The sequence below is a fragment of the Chiroxiphia lanceolata genome, chromosome 2 (assembly GCF_009829145.1).
Source record: "Chiroxiphia lanceolata isolate bChiLan1 chromosome 2, bChiLan1.pri, whole genome shotgun sequence".
In the NCBI taxonomy this organism is placed as follows: domain Eukaryota; kingdom Metazoa; phylum Chordata; class Aves; order Passeriformes; family Pipridae; genus Chiroxiphia; species Chiroxiphia lanceolata.
The window spans coordinates 30,845,536-30,868,366 of NC_045638.1; the positions used below are offsets into that span (position 1 = coordinate 30,845,536).

The 22,831-nt window shown below is 40.8% G+C and overlaps 1 protein-coding gene across 1 annotated transcript; it reads right to left on the reverse strand.

Annotated features, from left to right (window-relative positions):
* Positions 1–847: 847 nt before the first annotated feature.
* On the reverse strand, positions 848–14,584 carry CNOT11 (CCR4-NOT transcription complex subunit 11). Its single transcript, XM_032678056.1, has 7 exons — positions 14,099–14,584; positions 12,555–12,719; positions 8,221–8,373; positions 7,485–7,687; positions 6,514–6,716; positions 3,583–3,679; positions 848–1,074 (listed from the first exon to the last, which is right to left on the reverse strand). Exons 1-7 carry the CDS (start codon positions 14,502–14,504, stop codon positions 877–879), a joined length of 1,425 nt encoding a protein of 474 aa, XP_032533947.1. The 5' UTR covers positions 14,505–14,584; the 3' UTR covers positions 848–876.
* Between the last annotated feature and the right edge of the window lie 8,247 nt (positions 14,585–22,831).

The window sequence follows — 22,831 nt, forward strand, 5'->3', positions numbered from 1 at the left end:
AGTCTCAAGGTTTGAATAACAGCAGCTATTCTACTATCAGCTTAAAATAACAGTTATGTGGACTCCTTCCCCAGTTTCCCCAGCACCAGGCATTTAACCATGTGAATGGTACTACCCCTCTATGCTTTAGAAGGAAGACACTATTTTAACTTTGGCAGGCACAGAGCAACTGCCTATGCAAGTCTGGAAGCAGGAAGAGGCTCATGCCTTGGATTTTTATGGAAGCAATGGCACCATCTTTCCTCTGTGAAATTTTGTCACAAGCATGAAATAGGTGTGGTATTTCAGCTACTGCTGGCATGATTCTGGAAATACTCAGTGATCTTGAAAAGAGAGAGTACCACTCTGAGCCTACAGCACCCAACACTTCATTTCTGCCATGTAACGATAAGCCTTTAGCAGTTTCTAGATATCAAGACAGACTTTTTCTTACTCACTGAAACCGCCATGCGTTTTTAGGAGTTGTATCCAGCTCCTAGGTCTTACACAGTGAACAAAGGGCAAAACAAGGAAGTTACTTACCTTGATACAAGTTGACTTGAGTTATATACAAAAAGTTTTGGGCACAAAACTGCGAGTGGCAGATTAATACTTTAATTGGCTGTGAAATGCTAGGTATCATTTATAATCTCTCTGGAATTAGACCCTGAATCTCAGGCCATACATACAACATACACTATTTTTGACTATGGTTAAACTTTGTAACACCTAACACATTTCACAAACTTTAACACGTGTATCAGAAAAATCCTTATTTATTGTTTAAATGCATAAAATGCTATTTATAATGTATTACACAATCCAGAGATTTAAGTTTAAAATAGACAATTAGTATAGAATGCTGGCACAAGGGGTTTTTTGCCAGTGACAGTCACTTTATTTTGATGTTTTCATTTCTGATGGATTTTCCCCCGTGTCCAGTGTCTTCAGCAATCTGAAGAGGCCAGCTGCTTCTCGTATCCGACTGAACTCAATACAGAATGCTTGCACTTCTATAAACAAGTCCTGTACATTAATAATTTTGTTTCTGATTAAAGACTGAAGAAAGACACAAACAAGACGTACCAAGCGGTTCTGAAAAAAAAGGGACATGGTTTCATAATCCAAATAAATGTCTGCAGCCTAGTCAGATAAAGGACTGTTGGCCCTCAGCAGTGCAAGTGAGGCATTTCAGGAGCAGTTTAGCTTCATCAGCTATCTGGTACTTCAGCTTTTTCAATGAAAAAACTGAATCCTCTGCTTTAGAGTTCTGTACTTCTGGATACAGGAGCTTTCTCAAGATTAATCCCATGTATATATGAAGTACCAGACCCACCTATGCACGGCACTTAATTTGTTATGTAATCTCTGAATAAAGGCAGAAAGAAAGGATAATAGTTGAAGATGACGTCATCATTTAGGTCTTGCTTAGTCTTACTTTCTACAACAAGCTTCTATCTCAAAATTCCCATCACATTATCAAGGCACTCCAGATGGGAAGTGACAGAAACAGAACTGATTCCAAATTTCCTTCATGGAAAGTGCTCTGCAGCTGAATTAGCAGATGACCCTCTTGCTCTATCTTAGAAGGAAAGACAGTTCCAGGGACATCTAATCCAAGAATATGCCTCAGAGTTTATGGCTCACTTCCTGCCTGATCCAATGAAAAGAGGGGATCTTGGAAGTGTTCCTCCTTAAGAGCTGCTTAGGTAACACCTTGAAGAGCATGCTAGGAGGTGGGAAGTGAAGGCCTAGGAACTGGCACCTACAATTTGTCATGCACAGATCCAGTCACTACTCTCTGCTTCACACAGAGCACATTCTTCCCCAAGGACAAAAGCAGATCTTTATCATTAAGTGGTCTCATACTACTTCATATTACGAGAAAGAGCTTTCTCTAAAAGCAACTATATACATGTATGATGTTTATCAGATAGAACTGAGAGGCTTGATAGATTAAGTGTCCACAGCATTTAAGATTATTTGACACTAAATATAAGCTATCAGCTTTTTTTTTCAGGAACTGAGTTTACTACTGCAAAATTTGCTACAAGAGAATTCAGAAACTGAACAACCGATTTCCTTCACTGCAATCAAAAGGCATCATGCTTTCTCTGCAATACAAGTTAGTTACAAGAGTAACTTTAATAATTGAGGAACACGAAACTCGGAGCAAAAGAACAAATGCAAGATACTGGCTGACTCCCAGTCTCTGAGGATCATTTCCAATAGTAGTTTTGTACCATACTTTTCAAACAAAACATCTTATGTCAGTGAGGCCTTATACACATTAAGAAAGTGTTAGATCTCCCAAGCTCTGCATGCTGCTTAGGGATCAGTATGTGTTCCCTGACCCTCTATTCTTTTGTCCCATGTGTGCCTGAAGCACAGCTCCTACATGGTCTCTTCGAGCACGAGCCCCTTTGAGCACAGTGTCCCACTCTGGGTGTATTCTCGGCTGCAGTCCAGGTCTGCTGCTATTTTCCTGTTCCACTACCAAATGCAATAGGCACAGCAGCTATTCAGCAGGTCACAGGTCAAGTCACTCGTGTGTTTGGCAGTCTCAAAGCAGAGAAGCATCAGAAACCACCAGAAGATAACAAATGGTTAGTCACCATCTGAAAGGGTGCCAAGAACAAGACAGAAGGAGGGTTGCTGCTATCTCAAACCCCACTGCAACCCCGCTCTCTGTACCGTGCACACTTTTCATCTCTGTAGCTTAAGGATATAGTAGAGCTGGAGAAAGCACTAGAGAAGGACACCAAAAAAGCTTAAGGAACAGCTGCCTTGTTGCAAGAGAATAATGAGGCTGCAGTTCTTCAGTATTGAGAGAGGAAAAAGCTCAGGCAGGATTTGGTCAAGATTCACAAAGCCTTGGGTAAACATGGAACTATTTTTCACCAATGACGTACCCAAGAAAACAAGTTCTACTGGTCACTTGGTGAAACCAACAGATCAGGAGAGAAGGAAGTACCTCACACAGACAACCCTGCATGCTGAAGGTGTGGAAACCTTCCCAGGTTTCCCCTGATCCTCCCCAGTCAGGGATCCTTAAAGTGGCTACAACTTGCATGCGGGTACTGAAGGAGTATGACAGGTTTGTGAAGTAGAGTGTGGTCTTAGGAAGACAAAAGACTTGCAAGCTGTTACGGGTCACTATTGAAAAGCGAGACTTCCATGTGAGTTTTGTAACATCATCTCAGAGGTCTGGAAGTGTTGGGCACACTTGTATAGAAAACAAGCTTAAACTTAAAACTAAGCAGAAGGCAAACTAATACTGAGGGAGAAAAAAAGGGTGAGTGACAGATAAACCTTTTGGATGTAAGAACCCCAGTCACATAAAACCGCAGTTTTGCCAGGAAGAAATGTATGATGTCTACAGAAAAACAGGGAACAGTAATTACCTGTGAAGTCTTATAAAAAAGTGAAGAACCATCTGTTAAACACTATGTTGACTGTGTTAGGAAAGAAAATGTGCCTTTGAAATAAAGAAACAGTAAGACAGAATAACTTGATGCTTATCAGCCTTATAAAATCACAGCACATATTAAACAGAGCAATATATGGGACACTTTTTCCAAACCAATTTATTCAAGTACTCACCTGCATATATTTGTCTTTAATCTGTTCACAGGTGGAGATACAATTGGAGATATAAAGATGAATAAATTCAGGTGGGAGATCAACTGCAGTAGTAAGTCTGTTCAAATAAAAAATGTCCAGTGGTTTATGAAACCATAATTCTAGTGATTCTCTTCCAAAATAAGTAAGTTAGACCTGTGATATTAGTTTATTCCCAGTCCTGTCATACAGAGCTGATTTTTGACAGCTTCCACAGACATTTCTACATATTTAAATTTCTTCGTTAAGAGTACAAAACGTTTTATTTTAATTCTGACACAGAAGCTGAGTTAGATTGGTTTCTAGTATATCTGACACAGCTACAAACATGACACAAATGAGTCAGTGACACTACTTTCCAATTTACAACGAGGCCCTCTAGCTGTCTTGAGCACCAAGGCTCTTTGCAATAAGCACTGCAATACCATTTTGCTTATTCATATTTGAATTTCATATACTGATTCTAGATGCTGAAATCCTTCCTTATGTATACAACTGGAATAACTTCTTTGTTACTGCAAAATATCAGTTTTTTAGTTCCTTCAGCTGTAAGTTTCAGTCCTAGTATCTGGAGCAGTATGAATCTCTACAGTTAAAATAAGAGACCCTGACTAGATGAAAAAGTTAACTGAAGATTGATGATGCACAATAATCTCAGAAGCTTCTTACTACAGAAGAATTGGAGAACTATTGCATCAAAGAATGGTACTGGTGTATTTTTAAGGGTTAACAGCAAAGCACACCTATTTGTGTTTTAACAATACTGACTACCAATGTATTTGAGTTGCCACTGTTTCTTAACTGAAAGAGCAATACAGCTCTTTTAAGATAACAACATACGCTAAATGTAGAACTGCCATAAGGTTACAACAGATTTCGACCCAAGTAAATCCAATCAATCCTATCTCAAGTAGTGAAAAGGGGGCAATAGGGAAAAAGGTGCATGGTTTAGTTTCAAGTGTAGTTTCAATTTTTTGTCTTATTTCACTTAAAAATCAGTGTCTCCCTGTTTGCACTGACAGTCATTTGTCAGCTTGATAGTTGTTCCTATGGTAGCTGTGGTGTGGGAGAACCAGCATGCCTGGTGGTGTAGCTATCCTGGGCATTCAGGGCAGTAACTGCTGTCAGTCTGCACCAGTAGGGAGGGATTTGTTTCAGGTATGTTTCTTTCCTCAAATAATATTTAAGTGCAATTTGACCCTGCTGCAAAAAGACTGCTGAAGAAGGCTGATTTGGTAGTTCACATTCAGTAATTGCCATTCAGAAATGGAAGAATGTAAGACAGATGTACTTCTGTAGTTTGTGGGGATTAGCTGTCTGAGAAGTTTTCCTATTTAAGGGGTTAGCATTCTGTTAAGAAAAGGGGTTGTATCAATATGCAAAAGTTATTCTCAATGAAAACAGGGCATGAACCTAAAGCAGGGCCACCATTTAACAATAACACCTTTTGTTCACTTAAGCTGCATCAAGAATGCAAACTGGGATTAGGCAGATTAGCCACGTGGAATTAACTGTTTGTGGAGGATTCTCACAATAGCTACCCTTTGTCCCACTGTACTCTTCCATCTCCTACACAGGCATGCCTCAAGAAGGATCAAAATGAACATTTCCAGATGTCCTAATTAAACACAACTGCTCCCTCAGATGGAAGAAAAGATGGAAGCTAGAGATGAGGCTGAACTTTTAGGTATGAGAAAAAGAACATGAATTCTTGTGACCCATTAGAGGAGGTGTCAATCACTACAGTTCAAAAACAAACACATTCAGTAACTGGTCATTTTGCAAGGCAGGAACTAAACCTGCAGCTTCCTGGGACATAGGACGTCTACTTGCTAGGGAAATTTATATATTAACCAGAATCTGAGGTCTGAAGGAAACATTCAGACATATTACAGATTGCAGTGACAGGCTCTCTTAAGTGACACCATTTTAAATACTGTTTTGACCTCAATGTATCAGTTTGATAAAATAATCTTCTAGCAGACATCAACTCCAGCTGAAGTTATGTACAACAGGACATGTATTTCCCTATTCTTTTCAAAGGAGAAACACTTTGCTAATATTAGAGAGTAATACAGTGTTTTCTAAAGAAAATAAGCCTCTCCATTCTTGGAGCAGGGACTGAAATATTAACTAGCAAAGCACCTGTGCAAGAAATTAGCTTTTTACCATACCTAATATGGTATGTTATGAATAATTAATATAAAATTACTTTAATTTAAACAATTATATAAAATCATAATTAAAGTAAAGTGTAATATATACCTCCAATATCACATCTTTCTCCTGGGAAATTGTGAGGGTTTTTTCCTGTTGCAATTTTGCTGCTGCTAATAGGAAGCTGTTAACATTACAGTTGTATTTTAAAATAGCAAGGCTGTAAAAAGGAACTTAAAAACTGGCAGTGTTCTCTCAACTCAGCACTGAAGATGTTTGAGAGGTCCAGTTCTTTAATACCCACCCTCAACTAACTTTATAAACTTAGTCTGGACTAAAATAAGAGGTTTTTTCCTTAAACTACAGGCACCACCAATAAGGAACTACAGGAAAGGAAGTAAAGCCTTTATGAAAGAAACAGCATTAGACAGTCCAGTAGTCATAAAAAGCAACAAATCCACAGCACACTCTTCCTTTCAGGATTAATCAGAGAACAGTGAGACTTATTATTAAAACTGTATGAAAAAAAAAATCCAACAAAAACACCATAAAGAAATTGAAAAGGGAATGACAGGTTGATACTCTTTTCCTACACTGTAATCTGACTAGCTATTTCTTCCGTTCCTGTTACTTTTGGTAGTGTTTGGAATGCATCTAAATACAGCCCTGTGGCCAGCCTCAAAATCACTTAGTAGCTGTTCATTTATTTGTTTTACATACTTAGCAAAACCTTGGTATATTTAAGATCATACTCACCGATTTACAACTTCCATTGAATGTAAGGACATGTCCATGTTGACCAAGACAGAAAAATACTCTGTTATTTGACTAGATTGCATTAGTTTCAGCAACATTTCTATAGCTACCAAAGGATTGTTTTCAACCAGGTCTGGCAATTTGGCAGGAGTGAGACCAATATGGTAAACAAGCTTGGGATCCTTTTCCAATTCTCCAAGGAGCTGTGAAGAAAAAAAAAAAACCAAAAACTCTCGGTTTGTTTTTCCTCAACTATTCACGTTACTGTTTGAAAAAACTACTATAATACATCTAAGATACAGGAGAATGATAACCTTTTAGATAGAGGCTTCTCAATTGAAAGAACACCAGAGGTCTACTTTAAAATTTCCATGTACAGACAACTGTGGCCATAAAACCTTTAATAAGGCATTTAGCAGTCTTTCATCAGTGGGTGGTAAAGAAGAGAGAAAAAAAACACATGAAAAGTTTCAGCCTTCTTTAGTTTCCTGTCCAGCAGAAGAAAATCTCAATTTCAGGTTCACTGTTGTCAGAAAGAGTTCTGTGAATAAGGGTTATTTTATAGTGTCAGCATAATGATTATGAAGAAAATCCCACTGAAATCAGGGGTAATATTATCAAATTGAGAAAAAATACATAATTTGGTGTTGGTATTTCTGAAATAATTATTTATCAACAGCTTCCACAGAAGCATGAATAACTCAGTTATATGAAGATTTTTCCATGCAGAAAAATATCGGTGTCACTTACTGATCAACTGTAACTACATCCAGTCACTGCTATGGAGTTTAAGGATTTCTTCCTAAATAATACAAAACCAAGTCAAAATTCTTGGGTTTTTACAATTTGAAGTACTCGGAGTTTCCTGAATCCAAACTCAGATCATTTAAAGTGCTCAAAGTTTTCTAAAATACATGAGTTAGAGAGCTTGTTAGGGAATCATTTTAGACAGCAAAGTGCATCATACTTACCTGTGTTTGCTGTGGGGAAGTCAAAGGACTTCTAAAAGCTTTTGCCATGATTCTTTTTATCTCCACTCCAGTGCTGTTCTTAACACACATTGATTTATCCCACTGAATTGTGTGATCTGGCTCGATGGGATTTAACCATGCCAGTTCATCCTCACATATATGGAGTGGAGGCGGTGGTCGAATAAACTCTGGTCGGAAGTGACCTAAAATGGCAACAGAGGGAAATGTTTTCTTAGGCTGTGGGTATTTGGCTTTACATCAGTACAAAAAGAATGCCCAAAGCCCCTATGTCTTTAAGCCACTATAACACTGAGAACAGCATTACAATCCTATTTTCCTCCCAGAAAAACATTTATTTATGATTTTTAGTGATACCTTTACATCAGTCTGTTTTTCCTCTTGATTCAGATCACTAAGTTACTGATCCCATGGTCTTTTCCCCCTCACGCTTCCCTGGGAGGTGTTACCAGCCAATGCAGATCTTAGTGCAGGGTCTAAGATCTGTTAGCCAACAGACAACGTGGGGAAGAGCTTGAAGACAGACTGCAGATTTTTCAAAGTCTGAAAATGTGAACGCTATGGAATCTGATCTACAGATAGCCTGACAGTGTTTTTGTGCTGTTTCCTTCATCTTAACTCCCATTTCATACTTCTCAATTCCATTATATTTTATCTGAAGAAGTAGAATAACACAGCATGTCACGTTACAGAAACAAAGATGTGAAAATGCACATACTTTCAATAGGAGGTTTTGGTCCACTCACTAAGGCTTCTGTGATCTGGGAAGCAACAGAGCTGTCAAAACCAGAGTTGGAAGAATCTGGGTCAGGATCACTGAGAATGCTGGGGAAGCTGGCCTTGCTCTGTGTTGGCAACTCGGACTGGCGTTCTGAAAGAAGAATATTAAAGCATAAAATTGAAACAGAGGTGCCTTGAATACTAAAGGTAGAGAAAAACAAGCAGCTTTAAAAAAAAGAACAAGGTTAAAAAAAAACCCAGATAACATCAACATGCAATTTAGTACAGCATCAGGCAGCTAGTAGTGAGAGTGCCAGCTGACAGGCAAGGGACTGAGGTATGCAGCAAGGATAAAGAAGAAATAGAAATTAATCTTAAACTTAGTCTTTGCTCTAGAAAAGGTAGGTAACTGATGTAATCTGCATCCAAAAGCACATTATTAGGTTCCCATGCTACTCCTGAAAGAGTTCACATGGTGTATCTAATTTTGTAATCACTTACTCTCAGAGCAGGAAAGTGAGAAATCTACATGGATCCATTCACAGAAGACAATGGTCATGCTAGACCTGAAGTCAGCTATTCAAATTGCCTAACCTACTGGTGCATTCACTGTCAAGCCACAGTCAATGCTCCTATGGAAAACAGCGGAGTTTTAACTGTTATGTGATTCTAGAGAGATTGTCATCAAAGCAAACCTGAAAGGAGCTGAAAGTGTCCCTTTGAAGGCCAAACTACGGAACATAAACAAGTTACATAAAAATAATATTAAGGTTAGTATATACAGCCAAAGACTTGAAGAAAAAGTGGCCAAAAAGAAAATATGGAGGCTCAATACTCGCACTGTCAGATTTTTACATGTTCTTCTGTCACAATCTATCACTCTTCTGTATCTGAAGACTTGATGGCTAATCTTCTATGTACTATTTGGAGAGATCATGTTTTCCACTGCTTTGGCAAAAAAACTCCGAAGAACAAAAACCAGAAAAATCCCCACTACAGAAACACTACCTGACACTCCTCCCTCCCAGCCCCTTAACACAGAACACCAGGAAGCAGATTAAGCCTTAAGCAAACTGAAGTCCAAAATTGTTGGTACCACACAAGAAATCCCTTGAAGAAGTTCTACATGAAACTAAACTCCTTTTCCTGGCTAATTGAGTGTAGTGCTGTCATATTTTATGTGCCCTAACACTTCTAAGCAAAGTGTGCTTGCTCCTTTCTGTGCAACCATGTTGATGCTTCCCAGCTTCCCATGCACATGAACTATTTCATATGACTCCAACCAAATCTGCAAGAGATGCTGAAACTGTGAGTGACAAAAGGATCATCAAAACAAAGTACCACCCAGTGGCTTTCTGTCCTACTTTACCCAACTATTTCAGATAATGCAAATATTTGCATATATACTCACCAAAGCAGCACAGTAGAGTATGTTTTTCTATTAAAGGCAACGACTAGCATACTTTTCAGTTATTTAAACAAAAAACCATTTTAAAGGCAAAGTCCAAATGAGCTGGTTAATAAAACATGTCTTCTACTTAATAAATTGTTTCAAACTCCATCTCCTGAGTACTTTCACTTAGCCACTGGACAGAAGGGCTGATTTAACAAATGAAGTGCAGGAGTGAAGGGGAGACATTGGGTGGTTTTTTTCTGTTTTTTCATTTGTACTCTAGAACTTAAATTCACCAGTCAGTAAGTCACTAATTTGTTTGCAACCTCATAATCTGAAATTATTACTGATGCTTAACTAGAAATATTTCAATTCACAGATTTCAGAAGTCTGCCCAAGCCCTTAGTTATTTGCCTTGAAGCTCAGTTCACCCTCACTGCTTTGAGAATTAGGGCTGAATCAATAGTTTCAGGTAAGCAGAAGTAAGAATTAGAACAAGGTATTTAACAGAAAATAATATAGCACCTTAAACTAAGACATTTAATTTTTAAAAATTTAAAACTGAAAACAAACTCTTAGGTTCCTCTATGGAGCTTTTTTTTTTTTCTTTTTACAGATAAAAAGAAATTTCCTTTGATTCTTAAAGAAAGCTCTACAATGTATTAAAAACTTTACTTTAATACAGGTCAGTTACTCCCAGATCAAACAAGGGTTAGCAGTCACTTAGGAGTACTTTGCCAGAAGACCCATCCCTTCAACAAGGAGAAAATTACATTTTTGATAGGATAACACACCACATCATTATAGGGCAATACCAAAGCTTGAATTAGTTCTCTGTAGATCAAAGGGAGAAGAGAACAAGAGAGCAAGTTTTAATACTCATTCCCAAAATGCTCTATCCAGCATTCTATTTTTTTTTTCTGGGAAGGGGAGATGGGAGGCAGATAAACACTAGAAATAAAAAAGAAAATCAAAAATAGAAATACTACCATACAGCTACAATTGTCACAGTGAGTTCAAGTTCAGAAGACAAGCCAAGTGTTTTTCCTCCCTTTAAAAACCACAAGGATTGGAAAAGATAAACTGAAATATGGAGGGGGGAAGTGTAAACACAACACCACAAACATTGCATCTACTGTGCCATCATCCTACACCAGCTTTATCCTGCATACTGAATCATTAGGAGAAATATACTGAACATTTGTGAAAGAAATCACACTTTCCAAAACAAGCAAACTATTTTATCTTCTAAGAAAGTGACTGGAGAGCAGACAGTTGTTCTAGGGAGCTCCAGCAAGAAGCCTGAGTAAAAGAGCATAAACTTTTTCAGATGTAGATGATTTTTTACATAACTCCTATTACTGCTCATAAGCAATTAGTTGTGCATGTTTACTGGATTATTTAAACAATTATACATGCACATCTCACAGGGTTTAATTTTGCAAAGCACCATCAATGACTTTGTATTGTACTTTCAGCCACCATTGACTTGTATTTTAAAAGAGAACAAATTAAAATATGTGGCCTGGAGTACCCATTCATCCAACTACCATTTTGAGGTTGCCCAGAGAAGCTGTGGATGCCCCATCCCTGGGAAGTGTTCAAGACCATGTTGGACAGGGCTTTGAACAACCTGGTCTAGTGGAAGCTCTCTCTACCCATGGCAGGGGGGTTGGAACTAGATGATCTTTAAGGTCCCTCCCAACCCAAACCATTCTCTTATCCTATGATTTCATTTGTAATATGAACAAACTCTTCAGAAGGCAAACAAAGTACCAAGGGCAAAACAAATAAAAACAAAGGAAAAAATCATCTCCAGGCTTCTTAAGGCATCACATATGTCTTATGGTAAAAATCAAGTTACCTGAAGTTTCACAAAATCTGAATTTGCTAAAGTATTTTGGAAAATACAGACAGGATGAACAGAACAAGAAGCAGAAGGGTTTGTCTTGCCCGTGATGGTGTGTTAGGGTGTTGAATCTGCATTTTTAAAAGATCCCACGGTCTGGAAATAGCAGCTAAGGAGGACACCAGAGGACATTTGTATGCTGTGAATGAGGGACAGTGTACCACAGCATCACAAGTCGACGTCAGAGTCTAGAGAAAAAAATTACAATACCAAGATACAACTGCAGGACAGAGAAAGTCTAAATAGTGCAATAAACCACATTGTACTGATACAGAAGTGGGATGGTCAGTTTGCAAGCAAGCAGGTCTATTTGCACATACCTAGAGAAAAAAAAACCAGTATTTTTTGGTGTTCAAACCGGCACCTTCTTCCCAACAATATATTTCAGATTAGCTCCAGATGTGACTCAGTCAATGTGACCTGAACAATCACATTCCTCCTCATGTTCTCCTGTCAAAGGATAAGCATCACATTGCTTTTCTTTTTAATCTAGCAAAAGTGGATCACTTTCCCACTCTTGAGCTAATGCTGCAAGATGTAACTTTATAATAAACTGATGACATAATTGTAATAAGTAACAGTCAATTTGCCAGGTACAGTTGAAGTACTGGTACAAGACAGCAGTGTGACAGCTATGCTTTTTCTCTCACTCTAGAAATATTGCAAAGGGTGAAAAGGGATAAAAATACAGAAAAAACACCCACAAAATAAAACAAAAAACTTCCACCCTTAAAAAAAACCAAAAAACCACAAAGCTTTAGATTAACACCTTCCTATACTTGCAAAATGCTCTCATATTTAAGGCAGTGGCATACATGCTTAAAAAGCTACTGTTAAGAAGGATAAGAGTTAAGGTGTAATATCCACTTGAAGTTTCTCCATGTGCTGGAACAAGGGCTTGAAGACACTACAGCACAGTTCAAACTTTTCCATATTTAGGACAGATGAGAGTGTTTCTCCGGTAACTCACAGTCATGGTACAATTACAGTTTCCATTCATAAGAGAACCACAGCCACAAACCTTCCTTACCTGCTAATGCCAGCTGAAGCCCACTTATATCCACTGACTGGGCCATGTTCCCCACATCCATTGCAGCAATCTGCCGAGGAGTCTTCTTGAACAGCTCTCTAGGAGGGGCCAACATCAGTTGAGAAAGAAAGAATTTTTCTGGAGGAGTTATGGGAGGTAAGAAGCCTGTGGACACACAATGAAAAACAATTCCTGGTTTTTAATGCAGGAGCATTAACAGTTTCCATGTGCTTCTTGTATAACAAGCAAAACTAAAATGCAAACTGATGTATTATTTAAGGCAAGGTCAGTGCACCTGAAGAGTCTGTGTGCACACAGAAAATTGTTACCTACTCAGTTCCTAAAGCAATGCAAAATGCAGCACTACACTGATCACTGTTATGCATCTTGACATGCAAAATCTGAGGCTAAGTCACTCACAGTGGTTTATTCACACACTTTACAATCCAGACAACCAGTGAGCTACTAAGTATGATCTTACATCGCAATTCACAGAATCAGAGAATGGTTTGGGTCGGAAGGAACCTTAAAGACCACCTTGTTCCAATCCCACTGCCACAGGCAGGGATACCTTCCATTACACCAGGTTGCTCAGAACTCCATCCAGCCTGGTCTTGAACACTTCCAAAGATGGGGCATCCACAGCTTCTCTGGGCAACCTGTTCCAGTACCTCACCACCTGCACAGTAAAGAACTTTTTACTAATATCTAATCTAAACCTGGTCTCAGTTTGAAGCCATTCCCCCTTGTTCTGTCACTACAGGTCCTTGTTAAAAGGTCCATCTCCTTTTTTCTTATAGTCTCCCTTCAGGGACTGGAAGGCTGCAATTAGGTCACCCTGAAGTCTTCTCTTCTCCAGGCTGAACAAATCCAATTCTCTCAGCATTTCCTTGTGCTGAGAGGTGCTCCATTCTCCTAATTAACTTGGTGGCCCTCCTCAGGACTCCCTCCAACAGGATATTTTTTTTAGAAACCGATTTACACACTGCTGTCACACTTGTATTTACTGAAGAGGGTAAAAAGTGTTTCATGTACTTGTCTCTAAGAGGTTTGTTTCACAGCTTCAAAGCTGTCAGAAGCCTCTTGTCACATCCAGGTTTTTGTAACGGCTTTCTTCAAAAAAATTCTGTGTTATCACAGAATCAGTTAAGTTAGAAAAGACCTCTGAGATCATCAAGTCCAAACAACGACCAAACACCACCATAACAACTAGACCATGGCACTAAGTGCCATGTCCAGTCATTCCTTAAACACCTCCAGGGACGGTGACTCTACCACTTCCCTGGACAGTCTATTCCAATGTCACATCACCAACCCCCACCTGGCTACAACCTCCTTTCAGGTAGAGAGTAATAAGGTCTCCCCTGATCCTCCTCCTCTCCAGGCCAAACAGCTCCAGTTCACTCAGACAGATGCAGAGCGCGATGAGGTCCCTGTAGGCGGCCTGTCTGACACCGAGCCTGGAGCCGCCGGCCGTGCAGAACTCCCACGGCTTTTCCCGGGAGGGCCCCCGTGCCGCCCGTTGTCCCGGCGATGGGACACACCTGAGAGCGGGGTGCGCTCCGCCTCGTCGCCGCCGCGCTCGGGCGCGGGGTTCAGCAGGTGCGCGAAGACGGCGGCGAAGGGGTTGGCGGCGAGGGGCTCGGTGCGGTACATCTCCCACAGCAGGTACAGCGCGGTGAGCCGCTGCGCGGGGCTGGGCAGCAGGTCGGGCTGCTGTAGCAGCAGGACGAGCACCGAGCCCAGCCGGAAGTGCTCGGCCTTCCCGAAATAGTGGTGGAAGGCGCTGGAGAGCCCCTCGAAGGTGCTGCCGCCCGCCTCCTCCGACACGATGCTCAGCAGGCTCGACAGCTCCTTCGGCGACAGGCTCATCCTGCCGCCCGCCGCCGCCTCGCCCGCCTCCGCTCCCACCTGCGTGCCGGGCGCGGGGCTCCCTCCGCCCCCGGGCATCCGACCCCGACCGCCGCCCCGACTCCACCACCCTCCCCGCCAGCTGCGCTTTACGGCGCTGCCGTAAAGGCTACCGGGGCGTTCCGATGGCGGCGGCGGGGCGGCACGCGCGGCCGGGTCGCACCGGGATTGGCCCGGGCGGCCCCACGGGGGCGGGGCGTTGGCCCGCGCGGCCCCGCGGGGAGCCGGCAGGGGGCGCCGGCAGGGGGCGCGTGGCAGCGGCGGGGCCGGCCGGGAGGGGTGCGGGGGGGAGCGGGGATGCTCGCGGGCTGGAGCGGGGCCCCGCCTCCTCGAGCCGCCATCGCTGCTTCCCTCGTCCTGCCCGGCTGTACGTCCAAGGGGTTTTCGCTGGCCGAGGAACAACTCGTGGCCGTGCCGTTTAACGGCGGAACGGTTACACCATGGATTGGGTCCATTGAAGGGTCTGGAGCACAACTCCCACGAGGAGCGGCTGAGAGGGCTGCGGCTGTTGAGCCTGGAGAAGAGGAGGCTCGGGGTACCCTGACAGGAGGTTGTAGCCATGTGGGGGTCGGCTCCTTCTCCCAGGCAACCAGTGACAGGACAAGAGGACATAGGCTCAAGCTGCGCTAGGGGTGGTTTAGGTTGGACATTAGGAGGAATTTCTTCACAGAAAGGGTGATGTGACATTGGAATGGGCTGCCCAAGGAGATGGTGGAGCGCTGTGCGATATTCCACTGCTTTCCATAGGAAAGGAAGCCTCACCCCTGGCACCTTCCCCTGTCACCACCCTGAATGGGCGTGAAGGCACGTTCCATACACTCAGAGGCTCTGTGTGTCCCTGGGAGAGGAACAGGAAAGAGACGCCAGGGCTGTGTTCCAGCCAGCAGCCGTGGCAGTCTTGCCTTGCCTTGCCTCTGGTGTTCAAAGGGAAGGCTGTGTTAACCTGCTCCTGCTGCCCATCTCCGTCCTGCCCAAAGTGCATCCTGGAGGGCTGATGTTCATCCGTTTCTTCCATGGTCCAGTTCAGTTGAGAATATCCGCTTTGCTGGTGGGGCTCTCAGTGAAGCTGAAGGATGGTGAACATCAGTGTCTGGGAGCTGGGGTTGGAATCCCATCTCTGTTAAGTGGGATGATCTCTTTCACTGGCTTATCCTGTGGAAGTTCATCTGGCAGGACAGCAACTCACAGATGCAGCCTGAATAAGTGCTGAGGTCATGGCCTGGACAAAGGGCTTTCTGTGGAATGTGCTGAGAGGTGAAGGGCTTGAGAAGTTCTGAGAGCAGGCATTGATTCTTGTAGTATCAGTACTCCACCCAAGTCACCCAGCCCAGAGAAGACCTTGGCTTTCCAGTTAGCCATACTGATATAAGAGATGGGATTCAGTTTCTGAAATAAATTGAAAGCTCGTGTTCTTCATATAGATCAAATAACAGAGGTGATCCCTGATTCACATTACTGATGGGAAGGAAACCCGGATACCAAAGGTGTAAAGGGTACATATACAGCTGTTAAAAAAATGATGGTTTGGGGAGAAAAAACAGGGTCTACAGCCAGGTGAGGCATGATCTGAAAGCTTTGTTGATAGAGCAGCTACTCACTAGTGGACTGGATCACACTGAGAGATCTGCTTGCAAGATACACTGCTAGAATAGTAGAGTAGATGGAAGAGGATGCCAGTGACCTGCCTAATCATGGCCAGCATATTCAAGGACACAAAGGATTACTTGGAAGTTTAGGCCAATTTAGAATTTACAACAACTGCAGCAAGGACTTCAATTGTAAGATTTGGGAAGAAGATCGAAGTATTGCAAATTGCTGAGGAAGTAAACTGTGTATGTGTGCTAGGGTGAGCTGGAGAACTTGGGAAAGCATGGACCTCAGACTGACCAGCAGATTTTCTGTTTCTGATGTGCTGGCAAAAGTTGTATTTGTTCATTTTGGGGATAAAGTTTATGGTTAGAAATGATCACATCTAAAATTGTGCCTTAAATTGAGGGACAGTTTGCTGGGTGCTAATCACCCAGCAGTGCACCTGAACAAGCCTGTGACGCTTCTGTCCAGGTTGTCTTTTTTGTACAGCCTGCTCCCAATAACAAGCTCTGCTGAAGACATCAGAGCAAAAAGAAGAAACATGTTTGGAAAGTGAAAGCTGCCTCTTCTTTTCCTGTAAATTTCAGAAACATAAGCCACTCTGATGTGCTTACTGGAATAATGTAAGCAGAACTGCAGAAATGGACTTTGGAGCAATAGAAAGTTTCCCCAATGACTAAGATAGCAAAGAAGTTGTGTGACTCATGTGCTCACTAATGCAGCCATCTGAAATTATTCTGTCCAAATTAAAAGGTTTCTGGTCAGAACAGGAAAGCTAACAGTTTAGAAGATGGAATACTTAATAGGAAGTGGGATGGATACAAGCATTAATTGACAAAGGCAATTTTGAAGTCAGAATGATTTTAAATTGATTACCATTTCAGGGCAGGAAAATCCTTAATCTAAGGAAAAGATGGGGGTAAAATACTCTTGGGGTATGAAGCATACTGCAGAAGAATGTTTCTGTGACTGCACAGGGCCCTGTATTTTTTGGACACATGAGTGTGTTGGATATTCTTAGGCTCAAAACATGTGTAATGAAGAAGTGAGAGTATGTGACACTAGTGCAGACTCAAATAAAATGAGTTCTCAGCCAGATTTGATTTCTGAAATGGATCACGTTGCACTCAAGGAGGAGGCTTGGGGCCCCCTGCTACCTCAGTGGGTCAGGGGGGTCGGATTCCGGAGGAGATACCTCACTGCAGCACAGTCTCACATTGTAAAGGGAACGGTTCATTTTTATCCCTTTGCAGAATGACTCCTCTGGGAGCAGGCTGAGCATATTCCATTTCTTTTAGATGGCTTATAAAATGGCTATTAAATGGCCAATACAAGCATAAAATATACCTGTCATTCTTTACGTTTGGGTTTGAATAAGAACCTCAGTAAAAATCATGGTTTTGAGTTCCTAAAGAGGGTCGAAGGGATTGGGGCTATACTTAAATTACTGACTCTGAGTTTACTTGTGTAACTCTGTCCTGTTGGCTCATAAATGTTGATAGAAATGCAGAGATTCCAGATGAAAAATGACAGACAATCTAGTTTGGAAGGTAAGCCTTTCCAAATGCAAATACAGCTTTACTAATTATTTGACCATTAGTATGCTATTGTTTTAGTATTTAAAAGAACATCAGCCTCTGATAAATAGTAATTGCTACTGGAAAATTAGATTCACAACCAAGGGAGAACATTGAGATTTCCTGAGCTAAGGGAGAGGCTGTGTCATTTGAGCATTGAAGTTGTTTTTCCTTCTTTCCTTGTTAAAATTGATTATATTATTGTTTGTTATTTTATTTTAGATGATGCATAAGGAACACAAACTGCATTGCAGGCAATAGGAAAAAAACTACTAATGAAGGATCAATACAAAAAGACAACATTTAAAAGGAGAAAAAAACATGTTAAAAAGACGTATTGACTTGCTGTGCAGCAAGTATTTGAGTTTCTTCTAGCAAAGAGGCTGAATACCTAGGAAACAACTCCCACCAGCGTGTCTTTTATTCCACCTTTCATTTGGGAAGGACACAGTAGGAAGGAATTAAATCACACCTTAAAGGGTAAATTAAAGCACTTCCAGATTGTTCTGTTTATTCTCATGAGAATTCTCTCTTGTACACAAATTCTTTTCCATAGTAGTTTAAGTGACCCATCCTGTCTACAGTGTATTTTAAGTAGCAACATATCAGAGAGAGGAAGGAGTAGAAGCATTTTGTATGTATTTCTTCATGTGTGTCTTTCTAGTGACAATTGCATGTTTTTCTTACTAGTTCATCTCTTCAACTCAAAACACAAGATAGGACCACCAATGCAGAAACAGATTTTGTTATTCCTAGAGTAATCAACAGTATTGGCATGCTAACAATGCCTAAAAGTATTCCTGAATAATTGCATGAGAACACATCTTCACTTATTAGTCAGCCCTCAAAGCTGCCAAGGCATCTTGGATACAGCTTGAAAAGCACTTAAGAAACACCAAAAATATCACTTGCATGAATGGCTTCATAAGTGCTGAACACTTGAAATAAATACGTTTGTTGCTGAATTCCTTTAACTACTGTGAGTTTAGTGATAATTCTGGTTTTTTAAGCCAGTATTCACATGGCAGATGCTCACACATGTAAATTAATGTTTTCTTGAATGTTGGATACTTCCAGAAGAGACGGAATTGACCTGATTTAAATTAATGGTGAAACTCCAGCAGGGTCATATTGGCACATAAAAGCAGCATAAAGTATGGCTATTTGCACATGTATCTTTGCATAGACCCTTCTTGTGATGAGGAAACCCTTCCTTGATAACTCAGAAACACGTTTTCCTCCAAAAGCTATTTGAAGCAAAATAATATTTTCATTTGTCCATTTTTTGGTGGCTCATTATTCAGACGGGATTTTTTTTTAATCCATTTGTAATTTTAAAATAACTGAGCATATGTTTTGTGTGAAAACATTCAGTCTGTGCATCGCTCGGGAGCTCTTCACCGTGAACTTTAATTTGAGCACTCAGCGTTTTTAATTTGAGCTGTGCAATTGCACATCTGACTCAAATGGAACTATTTCCGTTCCCTGGCTCCATGACTTGATTTGTGCTTTATGGTTCTGTTTTAATCCGAAATCAATTTCAGTTAATCTTTAGCTATGCAGATAACATTGCAGGAGAAAGTACTTTATGTTTAAGCTGCAAATTTTAAATCCACCTTCTGAAAGAATAGTCAGTATTTCTGAGTTGATTAGGGAACTCTTGTCGAGGAAGTAGGAGATTCAGGTTCTCTTTCTTCCTCTGCCTACAGGGTTTTAAACTCCAGCACAGGCTATGGCTATTAGGAGTAGAGGGGACTCTTCATCTCCTCTGGCTGAAGTTACCTTGTATAATTACAGAGATTGAAGATTCACTGCAAGGGGAAGGAAGCAAAAGCAAGGCCTGATGGTTTCAGTGAGTGTGTGTTTGGTGACATCCAGCATGGTGGGTGGTCTGTGTTCTAGTCCTGCTCCAGGAACAATGCAAACATGTGCTCAATGGCAATCAGGTATAAAAGGATAGGACTACCTCTGTGTAGTGCTAGAAATTTGTTGTCCTTCTTCCCCATTTGAACTCCCAGCCCCTGGGAGAGTCACTTCTTCCCATTCTTTCCCTTTAGAAAGAAAATTTCATAAACTTAGTAAGAAATCTCTCTTAGTCTTATATATATATATATATGTATGTGTATGTGTATGTAAGTAGTTACTCATGTATAAACACCCCCTCCATATTTAAATAGTAAATAAAAATTTTCTCATTAGAAATCTATATCAGATAGAAAAGACGTATGTTAGAGTATCTGATGATGTGACACTTTTTGACATGACATTTGACCTGAAAGATGCTTGGAAAAGCTAAATTTATAAATGTGCTTTTAGGACCTAATATAATCCTTTTGTGTAAGAAGGCAAAATGTCAGCAGTATTTTTAGGGACATCACTGAGCATTGTGGTACAGCAATCTATATAGACCAGGCAAAGAGAAAACCTCAAACCACAAGGACCCATTTATAAAAGTATCTTTAAAAATATTTGACAATTATTTTTCCTCTAGCAGTGGTTCAGCTCCACTCATTTGTCTGTATGCTGAGTTCTGTATTATTTGTTTTCTCATGTTCCCATACATTTGAAACACCCAGTGAGCTTTTTGCAGGGCTTTCTTTCCAATTGCCTACAAAGTTTCTCTTGTGCCTGACTCTTTATTGCCTTCTAAGTATGCTGCACGTCCTCAAACTGTCTTGTTATTCATCCCATCTCTCGGTTTCTGCTGAAAGCTTTTAAATACATTTTAATGATGCATAACAGCAATATAATTAGCCTAATAGCATGCTATTGATTTTCATTTGAAACACTGACATTTGAACATTTCAATAGCTTTTTAACAGTGTGTATATTTAATGTGACTCGAAGACAAGGCAAGTGCATCCCAATGTCTCTCTACTAAAAAAACTTCACAGCCTCTATCTACTGAATGTCTCTCCCCCTGGCCCACAATCTGTTTGTTGCAAGCAGCCACATTGGAAGTATATAATTTTCTATCTCTCACAAAAAGCAAGCCATAGTACCATAATACTTTGTACAAGGAAATACAAGGGAAAACCACAAAATCACAGTATCCAGATACAGCTTTGCTTATCTGCTCTGGTCCCAGTAAAGATTTTAATGATCCCCATGCAGTCAATGCTGTCAGAGAATAGAACATGTTAGCTCCGGAGTGAAGTAAACTGCCCAAGGATGCCCTCTAGACAGGAGATACCCGAGTTATGGGACAGCCTTATTCAGGCTAAGTGGATGGACAAAGAAATACAAAAAATAAAATCACATCAGCAAACATACACATCCCTTTTGATGAATAACTCAGTAGTTGCATCCTATGGAGAGTTTTATTTTCAAGAGAGGTTTCTGAGAAGTCAATGAGCAAGATGTGAAGCAGCCATATAATGCCCTGACTGGCCTGCCTGTGTGGCTACTTGGACATAAAACTATCAGCAGAATTGCCAGGCTGTACCAGCCATATATTTTACTAGTGTTATAAGCAAAGACCTGCTTTTTCCAGTGCTGCAACATGTTTTTTCAGAGAGTGTTTATGAAAAGTGAATACAAGTCAAGTTTACATGGGATATTAACCTTGCCCTTCTGTCTTTTCACAGCATCACTCATATTCTTTGCACATCAATCATCTGTACAGCAACATAAATGTGCATGACACTATCAAGATATTAGGAAATACGTTTTCTGCCCTATGGGTTGATTGAACATCAGGTAATACATAGAAAAAGAGAGAAAAGCAAGGGACCAGGGAAACAAGGAAGACTTGTGCTATTGTAAGGTCTTCAGTTCACTTGCTTTCCCAGTGTAGAGCTGTTAGTTTGTAGCCACATCAAGAGGATCATCTGACAAGTCATGAGTCAGACTTCATTGCAGTTGCATATAATTAGACAGGGGGGTTGCTGCTGAGCTTAAAAAAAAATCAGCTGCTTTCATTGCCATTTTGTTCAGATGTTTTTTCAACCTCTGTGGTTTTCTTTCAAGAACATTATACAAGTAAGGTCAGGAGCAAATTTCTGAGAATATGCAAATGATTGTGAAGTCTGAGATGCTTTTTGAATTATTATTAGTTCCCAGTATTTAGGCTTAAATTATAGTACACAATTTTCAGAGGTTACCTGAGAAATTCAAAACTGTTTATCAAATAAGGTACCTAAGACAGGCATAGGCATACGTTTTGTTATTAAAATGTAAGTAAAGGTCTATTTCTGCTCATACCAGAGACACATCTATCAGAGATGAGCAAGAAGACTGTCTTAGTCTATCTTGAATAGATGGTGATAGTAAGAGTAACTCTGATAAAAGCAGTAGAGCAGGGCATGGATATTAAACCAGTCTGAGAAGAAATCTCAAATGCATATAGTCGAAAACAGAAGAAATTGCTGTTACCTTTTTATTTAAGATAGGTCACATGAACGGTCTCCTGGAAGTGCCTAATTCTTTTGGTGATCGTGTAGGGATTGTAGAATCACGAGCTCAGACATCTCATTTTTGACTTTTAAGTTAGGATGGATCAATCCCATCCCCTGGGGAAACAAGATCAAGTTTGACATTGAGTTAAGGTTAACTCCTGGTAAGAGCCCCAGTCATACCTGCAGGTAAGATATTTGTTCCTTTTCTAATCTTCCAGTGGTGTGTCGCAACCCTTTTTCCCACACTGTGCTGGTCTTTCATATTTTAAACTTAAATTCTTCAGGACAAGGACTGCCTCTAGTGACAGTCCTCAGTACAGCGTTTTCTGGGACTGGGAAATATTCCTGTAATGGATATTCTAGTATGTCTCCGGAAGAAGGGGCTTCTGTGCATAGGTGATTGAAACAAAAGCTAACAGGCAGTGCACAAGCAAAGGAGATGTACGATACAACTGCTTCTGTTCTGCCCATCTGCCACGAGGGAATTCCCTGCTGTAAAAACTGTTCTTTTGATGTTACGTCATCACTTGTGTCTTACAATAATCAGAAGTTTCTAGAGGACGTGGAACTAGTTTGTTCCCTGTCTGTTAAGCATGACAATAAAAGTCCAAATTCCCAGTGCTACTGGTTCAACGAAGGGTAGTAAATTTAAATCTCATAGACAAAAAGCATTTTATATACAGCGTGCATAAAATGAACTTACTGCTACAGGCTGTCATCAAGGCCAAGGTTATAAGGAGGCCTGTGACCATTCCAAAGATAACAAAATATCTAAAGTAAATGCAGGAAAGTAAAATTTAGA

Coding starts and splice junctions, on each gene's coding strand:
- CNOT11 (XM_032678056.1), bottom strand. CDS start 14,504: ATGCCCGGGGGCGGAGGGAGCCCCGCGCCCGGCACGCAGGTGGGAGCG. Junction 3,680..6,513: donor TCAATGGAAGTTGTAAATCG/GTGAGTATGATC, acceptor TTATTTGAACAG/ACTTACTACTGCAGTTGATC. Junction 1,075..3,582: donor TTAAAGACAAATATATGCAG/GTGAGTACTTGA, acceptor CTTTTTTTTCAG/AACCGCTTGGTACGTCTTGT.